This window comes from Petromyzon marinus, chromosome 78 (genome assembly GCF_048934315.1).
Source record: "Petromyzon marinus isolate PM22_M1 ecotype Great Lakes invasive population chromosome 78, UKy_Petmar_22M1.pri1.0, whole genome shotgun sequence".
NCBI classification, from domain to species: domain Eukaryota; kingdom Metazoa; phylum Chordata; class Hyperoartia; order Petromyzontiformes; family Petromyzontidae; genus Petromyzon; species Petromyzon marinus.
In genome coordinates, this window is record NC_133744.1 from 2314912 (window position 1) to 2327078 (window position 12167).

Consider the following 12167-nt stretch of genomic DNA (forward strand, 5'->3'; position numbering starts at 1 on the left):
GTATTATTTAATAATACGCTTCCAAGCCGCACTAAGCCTGTAGCTGTCAGAGCGATTAAAGTTATTTGTATTTCTCTCAATTTCAATGGATTCTCTAATTAGTCTTTGCCAGTAATAATTAGTTTTACACAACACTTCAACGTTATCAAAATCAATTGAGTGTCCTTGTTGACAAGCATGTTCTGCCACTGCCGACAGTTGTGTTTGAGATAATTTTATATTTCTTTGGTGTTCTTTTAATCTTATGCTGATGTTATGTCCCGTCTGTCCAATATAGCATCTGCCACATAAACAATTAATCCGATATACACCTCCTGTTGATAATTTAGGTAATTCGTCTTTAGTGCAAGGTACTAGTTTTTGAATTTTGTGTACTGTACCAAATCTTACTGTAATGTTTTACTTTTGCAAAACATGGGCTAATTTGTCAGTTACTCCTGAGATATGGCATTTTAATTGTTTTAACAATCTGATCGCTTTCAGCAGTGTTGCTTTGCGATCGTGATTTGGCATTTAGTGCTGTTAATTTGAGCATTATTGTAGCCATTCTGTCATAGTGCTTCTTTAACATGTTTAATCTCTCTCACGAGACTTTCACCATCTGACACTGTTTTAGCCCGATGTATGAGCGTCTTGATAAGAGAGGATTTCTGAGCTGCGTGATGATGTGATCTGCATTCAGATAGGCATCAGTGTGCGTTTGCTTTCTGTAAATGCTGTGTTATTTTACCGTTTAGGCCATGTCCCTGCAAAATATCTAGGAAAGGGAGTGTGTTATTCACCTTCATTTCCATGGTGAACGATGGCCGGGTTTTGTGCATTGAGATGATTTAGAAAATCATTAAGTGTATCTTTACCATGTGGCCAGACAAAGTGTCATCCACATATCTAAACCAAACAGATGGTTTTAATGTGCTCGAGGCAAGTGCTCTTATTTCAAAGTTTTCCATGTACAGATTTGCTATAGCAGGAGATAAAGGAGAGCCCATTGCTACTCCTTCATTTTGTTTAAAGAAATCCCCTCTCCATAAGAAGTAAGTGTTACCAATGTAGGGCTGTATTTGTTTAGTTATATATTTTGCTAATTTATATATGGCAGAGCCAATTGTACTTACTATGGGTCGTAATTGGATGCCGATTTTATGAATCTTTGGTAGCTCATACAGTCTAGGTGGTTTTGAGGCCCTTAGCTTAATTTGGTATTGCTCATTCTTAGGGAGTAATGAATTTGCAATGATTGCAGTAGTCTTACGTTCTCAAGTATTAGTTGGATCTCGTTTAATTTTAATGTAGGTACTTTCCTCTAATATATTTCTAATTTTATTATCGTAATTGGCTCGTGACATCACTACAGTAGTGCAGCCTTTATCAGCTGCCAGGATTTGGATATATTTATGTCTTAAGGCTTTTGCTTCGTTTGAGCTAATATTTACTTTTGGAACGTTGCTATTCTCAATTATTTTGGCCACCTCGTGTCTAGTCATCTCTGCCTCATTATGTGGAAGGAGTCATACTGCTGATTCTACCTCAGCAATTATCTCATCCACTGGAATTGTGCGGTAAGTGTGTTTCTCCTGGGATGTGTGTAAAATACACTTCTGTTTTAAACTTGGATACATGGATATGTGAAAGATAAAAATGTTTGCTTCTCATTTTCAAAGTGGTAGGCCTCATGTGGCTGCAGGTCGTATGAAATACAGTGTCGGTTCATATTACAGGAAGTCACGAACCATGTGAAATTAAGTCGTGGGTTGTTTAAAATGATGTCACGGACCATGTGATCTGAAGTTGTGAGCTGTGTGAAATGCAGTCAAAAGACGATAGGTTCCCCAAACCCTGTCCAATAGAAACAGAGGCGTCAGTACTCCAATTGCCTGTAACTAGCCTGAAGGCCTTTTCAGGCAAAAAATAAAGTCGAAATTTTGGTTAACATGTGGCGCCTTTCTGGCATGAACCTGCCTCCCAAAGTGCCATTACATTTAACATGAAGAAATAAATAATTATATTCATTTAAAAATATATATACATCTTCTTGGTTATTTCGGTAAAGTCACGCAGAATGAGAATAAAACAAAAAACTAAACAAGATAATAAAATTCTCACGACGTTTCGGCCACAACACAAGTAGCTTCCTTCAAGTGAAGGAACAGAACTGTCGGGATGACAATGAAGTTAAATGTAATGGCACACAGCCACATGCATATATTATAATATATAATATATGTGTAGTGGAGTAGAAGATACACATGGGTACATTGGCCATATACAGTACATACAAACAGTGTGGGTCATGTAAGGTCGGGCAGGTGATGAAGTCACGGGTGGCGTAAGCAAGCCAAAGTAATTAAGGGAGTCAAGGGACGAGGGTTGTGATTGGTCGAGAGGCTTTTAGCATTAAGTGGTGGCCTCACGAAGTCTGGGCCGTTGGATAGGTGCGGAGCTGGCAGGAAAATGCCAGCGAGGCACGTGGCAATTAATTAAGGCTGATTGGAAAGGGGATAAAACTGCTAGGTGATTTGGATGGCGGGGAGTTGTTGGCGAGAAGTGGAGACAGCAGCGGGTAGAGAGAGATGTGAAGAGGGGAGCCGGCAAGTGTTAGTGAGAAATAGATTGAGAGCCGAACCCAGAGGACAATAAATAGTGACAGCGAGAGTTAGCATTAGCAGAGTGGAGATTACGGTATAGGTAGGTACAGGGAGAGTTAGCGATAGATAAGTCACTGTGTGTGAAGAGATAGACAAGTCACTGTGTGTGAAGAGATAGACAGAGTCACTGCGTGTGAAGAGATAAACGAGTCACTGTGTGTGAGGAGATAGAGATAGAACCACTGTGTGTGCGGGGAGTGAGGAAGAGACTGTGTGGGGAGACAAGGAACATGAGCGGATGGTGCTGAGGGGAATTCGAGTGTTCGAGTTGGCGGAGCGCAGAGAGGAGAAATTATATATATAGTGTGTGTGTGTGGAACGATGGAAATAAAAGTAACGGTGGAAGAAAGGCGATTGTCGTCCGAGTGAATCCAAGGCACTACATTTGGTGTCGGAAAAAGTATGGAACACGCCACGATGTAAAAAAAAGCGGCAAAGAAAACAAATGTGCCAGTGGACTCGGGCGGCGACAGCAACAACGACGATGTACAGCCCGGCCAGATGGCCGGCAGTACTCCTGACCGGGACAGCGGCTCGGGTGGTGCTGAAGGCCCGGGATCGCCAGAGGATTGGCGAGTCCTCATGACCCAGTGGGAGGCCAGGATGGAGAAGTTGTCGGAAGAGTTCCGGAACTTTTTGACGGAGAACCGCATTCATCAACCCGTACTGGGTCTACCGCCGGAGGTTGCCGCTCAGCCGGAGCAGGTGGAGGACTCTGACGACGAAGAGGACCAGTCGGCGGGACCGCCACGACGGCTACACGTACAACGATTTGAGGCCAAATGGGAGATTGGACGGCGTTCATACGAAGATTCCGTGCGGCTTACGAGTCCCTGAATTGGACGGAGAGTGCCGCGTTACGAGCACTGCCGACGGCATTGGATGGTGACTCCTTGGCGACTTTTAACGGACTCTCTGCCGCTGTCAGAAAAACATTGGACGGTGCTATTGCGGCAATGAGGAAAGTCTACGAGCCGCGGTCGGTCGCCAAACGTCGATTTCAACAGAGGAAACGGGAGGCCACGGAGTCCCCCCTGGCACTCCGCAGCGCCTTGCTGGCCCTCGCCCAGGTTGCATACCCGGCGATGGATGCGGAGGGCTGGGACTCCCTGCTGCAGGAGAAGATGCTACAGCTGGCGAAGGAGCTGAAAGTCGTCTTGTCACTCCCAGACAAGGATGATGACGACGACGTGTCATCGTTACTGATCGCCAGGAACATCCAAGTCAACCTTGACATACGAGACGAACAAGCGGCGGCGGTGGCGCAGCCGTCGCTGACGACCTCTGCCGGGGCCGGGAGCACGGTGGCGGTGGTGGTGGACGAGACGCCGCCGATGGCAGTGGCGGCCGGGGTGTCGACCGGAGAACGACGGCGTCGTCCCGGGGTATATGGAGACGGCGTGCATCGGACATGCTACGAGTGCGGGCGGAGGGGTCATCTCGCCTGCGACTGCTGGAGACGGAGAGGTGGTCCTCCAAGGGCGCCGAACAACTACAGCGGGCGGTTCCCCCAAGACCAAGGATGCCGGGTGAGTCGAGATGCATTCAATACAGGGCCGCCCTATCCACATCACTCATCCGCGTCATCTCACCCGTATTCATCGGGTTCGGATAGTACGCATGGCCGGGATACGTGGGGCGCGTTGGTACATCGTGTGTTGGGGGCCGTGCCGGGATCGTCGGATGTGATGGCATGCATTCAAGGTGTTATGGTACGGGTTATTGTAGATACTGGGGTGTCGGCGACTCTCATTTCGTTGCAAACTTTTCGGTCGCTGCCGACGTCGCCTGGATCGTTGGGGCCAGTGGAAGGGCCATGCATAGCAGCAAACGGGGGTAGTTTGGGCATTATGGGCTGCATGGTTGCGACAATTCAAATTGGGGAGGTGATTGTGACAGGAAGTGTTTTGGTTTCAACGGCCTTGGCGGTACCGTGTTTGTTGGGCACGGATTTTTTGCGAAAGATGCCGATTAAGATTTCAGTGGAAAAAGGTTGTTTGGAATTACCGTCGGGGAGATGTATGAAATTTTTGGGGACGCCTTCGAAATTTGTGGTGGCGAACGCTGTGGTGCAGACCGTGGTGAGCCACACCGTGCGCGTCCCACCTGCATCACAAATATTGGTGCCGCTACGGTTAAAGAAGGAATTGCCTTGGGATGAGCTGCAGGAGGGAGTGCTGTCGACACCCTCAAATGCTATATCGAGAATGCCCACCGTGGTAGGAGCTTTGACCATAATACGAACATATTGCGATCCTTTCATTCAAATTGTAAACGCGGGGCACGAAGAGGTTGTTATTCAAGAATGCACTATGTTGGCGCACGCGACGGGTGCGCCGGGTCCAGAAACGAAAACATGTTTTGCTACGGGACAGGATTAAATGTTGTCAAGGGAGGAAGACGATCCGGAATGGTTAAGGGATCTTTACAAACAATACCCAGAGTTATCGCCTGTGCAACGGTCGAGTTTGCATGCGTTGCTAGTGGAATTTAAAGATGTGTTCAGTTCAGGGAAATAGGACGTGGGTCGAATGATGTTGTTGCGGCATCGTATTGACACAGGAAACGCACCCCCGATCAGGTTAAATTCGCATCGTGTAGGTCCTCTTGAGAAAGAATATATTCGGCGATCTGTTGATGAAATGCTAGAGCAAGATATTATTGCCCCATCGTCCAGCCCGTGGGGAGCCCCTATTGTCCTCGTTAAAAAACGTGATGGAACCATGCGATTTTGTGTTGACTATCGGAAATTGAATAAAATTTCGGTGGCAGAAGCGTACCCGCTTCCACGAATTGATGATTCACTGGACGCCCTGTCCGGCGGCAGAATATTTTCGACCCTCGATCTGTTGTCGGGCTTTTGGCAATTGCCTCTGGATGAGGAGTCAAGACCTAAAACGGCATTTCGGACACCACAAGGATTGTATCAATTTAACGTGCTCTCGATGGGACTCCACTCCGCGCCGGCGACCTTCCAGCGATTAATGGAACTCGTGTTGTCGGGCCTGCAGTGGGAGTCATTCTTGATATATCTAGATGATATGATTGTTTTCAGTAGGAATTTCGATGAACATTTGCAACGACTGCGCGCCGTTTTTGGCAGAGTGCGGCGCGCCGGATTGAAGTTTAAACCACAGAAGTGCCAATTGTTGAGAACATCGGTGAAGTATTTGGGGCACGTTGTTAGCGCGTCAGGAGTGGCCACTGATCCGGAAAAGACGAGTTGTGTGCGAACATGGCCAGTGCCGAGAACAGCAGGGGAAGTGCGTAGCTTTGTGGGCTTTGCGTCGTATTATCGGCGGTTCGTTAAGGATTTTGCCACAATTCCTCGACCATTGCATACGCTGACCGGGAAAGGTGTGAAGTTTCAATGGGGAATTGCAAAACAAAAATCGTTCGAAGCGTTGCGGGCCGCACTGGCGGATGCACCGCCGTTGGGATACCCGGATTTTACGAAGCGATTTATACTTGACACGGATGCCAGTGATACGGGCATAGGCGCGGTTTTGTCACAGATGGTTGAGGGCGTCGAGAGAGTGGTGGCATATGGCAGCCGGGTGTTATCGCCGGCGGAGCAAAAATACTGTGTGACGCATAGAGAATTGTTGGCGATTGTCCATTTTGTTCGGCAGTACCGACCGTATCTGTACGGCAGGGAATTTTTGATCCGCACTGATCACGCGGCACTACAGTACTCGCTGCGCGTGGATCAGCCGTCGGGGCAGATGGCTCGCTGGCTTGAGACCCTCCAGGAGTACTCTTTCACGATCCAACATAGGAAAGGAATGCGCCATGTAAACACGGATGCTTTGTCGAGGTTGCCGCGACCGGCTGAGACGTGTCGGTGCGCAGAGGGCTCGCTGTGTTGCGGCCTGCCGCTGCAGGAGGTTCCGCAAACGGTCGCTGCAGCAGGTTCGGGAGTGCCAGGGATAATCCCTGGAGCAGAAATTGGATTATTGGGGTTTTCATTGAAACGGTGGAAGCAACTGCAGGTAGAGGATTCCTCGCTAACCAGGATGAGGCTGCATGCCTCTCGTTCAAGGGGATCGGAGGATCGCCCATTTTTGATGTTGACGGAGGGGTTGCTTGTTCGCTGGGATGTGGAAGCACAAAAATTTTGTATTGTTGTCCCGAGGGTGTTGCGGGGGAAACTCATTAACGAGATACATGATACATTGATGCATTTGGGGGAGAAGAAGACCGCGTTGACAGTGGGGAATGAATTTTACTGGCCGAGAATGTTTAATGATGTGAAACAGCATGTAAAAGCATGCCAGGAATGTGCACAGAGGAAAGCGCCGGCACGGCCATATCGTGTCCCATTGCAATCGATTCAAGTTTCGAGAGTGAACGAAATTGTGGCACTAGATATTTTGGGTCCGTTCCCTGTCACCCCCCGAGGGCACAAATATTTGCTCGTCGGGGTGGAATACTTAACTCGTTGGCCGATGGCATGGGCGCTAGTAGACCAGTCAGCAACGTCGATCGCTGAGGCTTTCTTGAAAGGGTACGTCTTAGATAAGGGGGCCCCGGAACAATTGCTTACTGACCAAGGCAGAAATTTTTCATCGAAATTGATTAAAGACGTGTGTGACTCGCTGGGGACCAAAAAGATCCGGACGTCCCCGTACCACCCGCAGACTGACGGGATGGTCGAGCGGCTGCATAAGATGCTGACGTCCATGCTTTGTCACCAAGTAAACACCGCTCAAGATGATTGGGACCTGCATGTTGCAGCGACGCTGGCCGCGTATAGATTGGCCCCGCATGCCTCAACGGGGTACTCGACATTTTTTCTAATGTATGGACGGGAACCAGAAGCGCCGGCTATCGTTAAATTGGGAATTCGGAAGCGAGAGAAATCTACGACGGTGCCTGCTCCAATGCAGGTGGCTTTAGACCGTCTGAGGGAAGCCCGGGAGGCTGCATTGAAAAATACGGCACAACGACCAGCCGCTAACGAAAGATTGTACGGCAGGCAGCAGCCGCGAGAGCCGTGGAGTGTTGGAGATAAAGCCTGGTTGCACTGCCCCATGGTGCCGGGGGGAACGTCCCCAAAGTTTCACCGCCCCTGGCAGGGGCCCGTTGATATTGTGGAGGTTTTACGGGATCAGAGCGTGCGAATAAAATTTGGTCGTTGGACATGGTTTGTTCACCCGTCGCGCCTGAAGAAATTTGTGTTACCATATGACGCGTCATCCCCCATCCGAGAGCGGCCTGTATTGGATGTGTCCGACAAACCTGTGGGGAGGTCACAAGTGCGTGTGTCCCAGAGATCTGCCCCCTGTGTGCCTGCAGGATCGCTCCTTTTGGGCAGGGTTGCTGACCGGACGCCGACTGAACGGCCACATATCCGGACCAATGTCCGTCCCGACCAGGAACGACGGACAGCCCCGCCAGCAGAGTGTCGCTGGGACAGGGATGGGCGCAGGGTGGAGCCCAGGAGCGCCCCTCGTTGGCGAGACAAGCGAGGCCCTCCCTTACCGCAGGGTGTCCCGTGCAGGGGGGATGGGCCGGCAGCGGGAACCCGTTCCAGGAGAAGTACACTACGTTGACTTTGGGGGGTTTGGGGATTCTGTATAAAGGTGTTGTGTGAGTGTCGTTGTGTGGTGCGTATCGGGTGGTTGTACAAAATGTTTATGTGTTGCGAGTGCGTTCTGTATATATGTTATCATCGTTCCGTCCGCTTCACTCCACTACTCCAATTCGAGTATAGCGTAGCCGGGGACGGCTAGGTTCTTTCATCACAGGGGGGGGGGGGGGTGATGTAGTGGAGTAGAAGATACACATGGGTACATTGGCCATAAACAGTACATACAAACAGTGTGGGTCATGTAAGGTCGGGCAGGTGATGAAGCCACGGGTGGCGTAGGCAAGCAAAAGTAATTAAGGGAGTCAAGGGACGAGGGCTGTGATTGGTCGAGAGGCTGTTAGCGTTAAGTGGCGGCGTCACGAAGTCTGGGCCATTGGACAGGTGCGGAGCTGGCGGGAAAATGCCAGCGAGGCACGTGGCAATTAATTAAGGCTGATTGGAAAGGGGATAAAACCGCTAGGTGATTTGGACGGCGGGGAGTTGTTGGCGAGAAGTGGAGACAGCAGCGGGTAGAGAGAGATGCGAAGAGGGGAGCCGGCAAGTGTTAGTGAGAAATAGATTGAGAGCCGAACCCAGAGGACAATAAATAGCGACAGCGAGAGTTAGCGTTAGCAGAGTGGAGATTACGGTATAGGTAGGTACAGGGAGAGTGTGTGAAGAGATAGATAAGTCACTGTGTGTGAAGAGATAGACAATTCACTGTGTGTGAGGAGATAGACAGGTCACTGTGTGTGAAGAGATAGACAGAGTCACTGCGTGTGAAGAGATACATGAGGAGATAGAGATAGAACCACTGTGTGTGCGGTGAGAGAAGAAGAGACTGTGTAGGGAGACGAGGAGTATGAGCGGACGGTGCTGAGGGGAATTCGAGTGTTCGAGTTGGCGGAGCGTGGAGAGGAGAAATTATATAGTGTGTGTGTGTGAAATTATATATATAGTGTGTGTGTGTGCGGAACAATTAAAATAAAAGTGACGGTGGAAGAAAGACGATTGTCGTCCGAGTGAATCCAAGGCACTACATATGCATAGTCTTTAAAAGAGAGTGATTGGTTTTACCCTTTTACCCTCTCTGGCAATAAAACCAAGCACTTTCAAAAACGATATATAATAAGAGGATGTTTGTTTGCATGTTTTGCCATAAGTACATGTGATTCCTTGTAAGAGGTTTGCATGTTTTGCCATAAGTACATGTGATTCCTTGTAAAAGGTTTCTATTTGGTGTTTGAACATCTTAACCTATTTCGGTAAAGACACGTAGGTATAAAATATTTTATACCTACGTGACTTTACCGAAAGAACCAAAGAGTATGGATTCCTGCAATCACAAAAGCTTCAAATCAAGATCTTAACATCTGCTGTATTGCAAGAAGGGTAAACACATTCTTATTTTTAATACTTTGATGTCCTGTAGATATGTTGCTGTAAGATTGTTGTTGAGTTGTATACTTTAATTACATACCTGTGTGCAGAGTAAAGACTTGTAATGGTATCTAAAAGAGAAAAGGACAGTTGTTAACGCATCAAAAATACATTTGATTGAGGTGTCCCATATGTCAGAGTGCTGAGGCAGCACTGCTTAGATCCTTGTTTGAAAACAAGCCAGCCACCTATGGTTAAACCGGATTCTCACATGGAGTGAGTTGATTTATCTCAGCCAAGTCACCGGTGATTCACATAGAGACCCACAGGCTTGCATAGAGACCCATAGACACAAGCACAGAGACCCATAGAAATGCATTGGGCCACCCTGCACAATACTAACTCTAGATTTTCCTGACTTTTGGGCCACCTTGTATATATTTTTTTCCATTAGGTGAGTGGGTGGGCGAGTGAATATGGGCGTGAGTGGATGAGTGGGTTAGTGAGTAAGTTTGTAAGTGGGTGAGTGAGTGAGTGGCCTAACTTTTGGGGGCCACCCTGCATAATAATAACCCTGTGTCCTGGCTTTTGGGCCACCTATTGTAGCGAAACTGCTCGTAGTCGATCCGACAGCCACATTGGGGTATCGATTCATCGAGGGTTAATCACTACATTGATTCATTGCCAATCCATGGATCAAGTCATTCAATTGGTTAAAAGAAAGAACCAAAGAAGATTAATCATTGCAGTCACGAAAGCTTTAAATCGAAATTTAATGGTTAATATAGCTTCCCACAGAACCATATTTGCGGCAGACGGTGGTTAATCTTATGCAAATTCCGACCAAATGCACTGATGAAGAAATAACTTATTGTATTTTCATGTCATTACCATTCAAACGTATTCGTTTTATTTGTAAAATACTTCGATATATTTATCATATGGCATTATTATTAAGGCTATTGCCGATACCCCAATGAAGCCCTCGAATATTGCTGTGGTAAAAAAGTGCTGTTGGTACGCAGCTCCATTGGAACGCTGTTATAATGACCCCGTATAAGGTTGTTTCGTATAGCGCTTTGTTTACCAAGAACGCATTCTGAGCGCTATAGGCGGTATGCCTGTATATATTTTCCATTTAACGCCACAGTTTGACGAATGTAATAAGTACGATCCTTGATAACCAAGAGAGAGACTTCACTGACCATGAGCGTGAGCCCCAAGGAGATGATGTACATCTTGAAATGCCACGACTGGATTCCTCGAACCGTCATCGCTTCAGCTTCTCAATGAATCCGACCGGATTGTTAACTTCTTCACCGGTGATGGATATTGTGGTTGAGGTGGCAGTGGTGACCGTGATATGTGAACGGCTCTGCGAAGAGAAATATTCAGCACCGCTCAAGACGTGATTCATCAAATGGCTAGAGCCTCCAGTAAGGCATGCGGCTTCTGTGTGTGGGGCAAACCACACCCTGACTCCATCTCATCGAATGTATCCTGTCTAGATGTATCTATATAGCGCCTTATTCCAAAGTGCTTTACAGCAATTATGCAAATTCTACGTAAACCAGCTATAGCCTCCAATAAATCACGTGACTCCTGTGTGGCCACCCCGACTCTGAACTTCTCCCCACCATCCACCCACTTTGAAAAGAGACGATGTTCCTCCTCCTTTCCCGTGCAGCTTCCTTCTGCTACTCGTTCCTTTCTCCCCTCTCTCCCCCCTCTCTTCCCTCACCTTATCATCACCTCTCATCATCGCCGATAAATATTTGGCAAGCCATTCCACCTCCTCCTCCATCAACCCCACCATCTCCCTCCTCCCTCCTGACTGGGTAGGTGGGTGGGTCAGTGGTTAGCTGGGTGGCAGGATGAGTGAGTGACTGAGTAGATAGGTGGGTGAGTGTGTAAATGGGTGGGCGAGTGGCTGAGTAAGTTAGTGTGTGAGTGGGTGGGGTGGGTAAGTGTGCGACTAAGTATCTGACTGAGAGTGTGGGTGGGTGGGTGAGTGGGTGATTGATTGAGTGTGTGGGTGAGGGAGAGAGTGGGTGAGTGAGTCACGAAGCTGGGCATCTGAGTTCAATGACATGCCACGGCTAACGTCAGTGGTGAGCGACACGCGAACACAAACCTTCACCACCCCTTTCTCTCAAACCTCGCACTGACCAGCGTGGTGAAGTATAGTCAGTCACCCTGTCGCCTCCCTGCCCACGCCCCCCTCAACCCCACTTCCCCCCCTATGACCAATAAGGGGCGCCGCTGTGGCTAGGAGATGTTGTCTCCATCGCCTGGTATACAGGAGGTCGTAGGTTCCATCCCGACCTTGACAATGCCAGCTGTATGTTTGGAGTCTGCGTCTCTCTTTCATCATCACGGTAGCTAGGAGATGTTACCTCCCTCAGGGCTAGGATCGCCTGGTATACAGGAGGTCGTGGGTTCTATCCAAGCCCTAACATTGCCTGTTGTATATTTGGAGTTTGCGTCTCTCTCTCTCTCCACGTGGTGGTCGCGTTGATGTTTCTCCCGGTCCTCCGGTTTTCCCCTCCACATTGAGAATCAACGTCACT

The 12167-nt window shown here is 48.5% G+C and overlaps 1 protein-coding gene across 2 annotated transcripts in view; it reads right to left on the reverse strand.

Annotated features, from left to right (window-relative positions):
• Window positions 1-11839, reverse strand: part of LOC142907364 (adhesion G-protein coupled receptor F1-like) — a 51460-nt gene extending 39621 nt beyond the window's left edge. For both annotated transcript variants that reach the window (XM_076056804.1, XM_076056805.1), the window contains exons 1-2: window positions 10803-11839; window positions 9698-9728 (exon numbers count right to left, since the gene is read on the reverse strand). In XM_076056804.1, coding sequence (XP_075912919.1) covers window positions 9698-9728; window positions 10803-10871 — 100 coding nt within the window. In that variant the 5' untranslated portion in view covers window positions 10872-11839. The remainder of the gene's footprint in view (window positions 1-9697; window positions 9729-10802) is intronic.
• Between the last annotated feature and the right edge of the window lie 328 nt (window positions 11840-12167).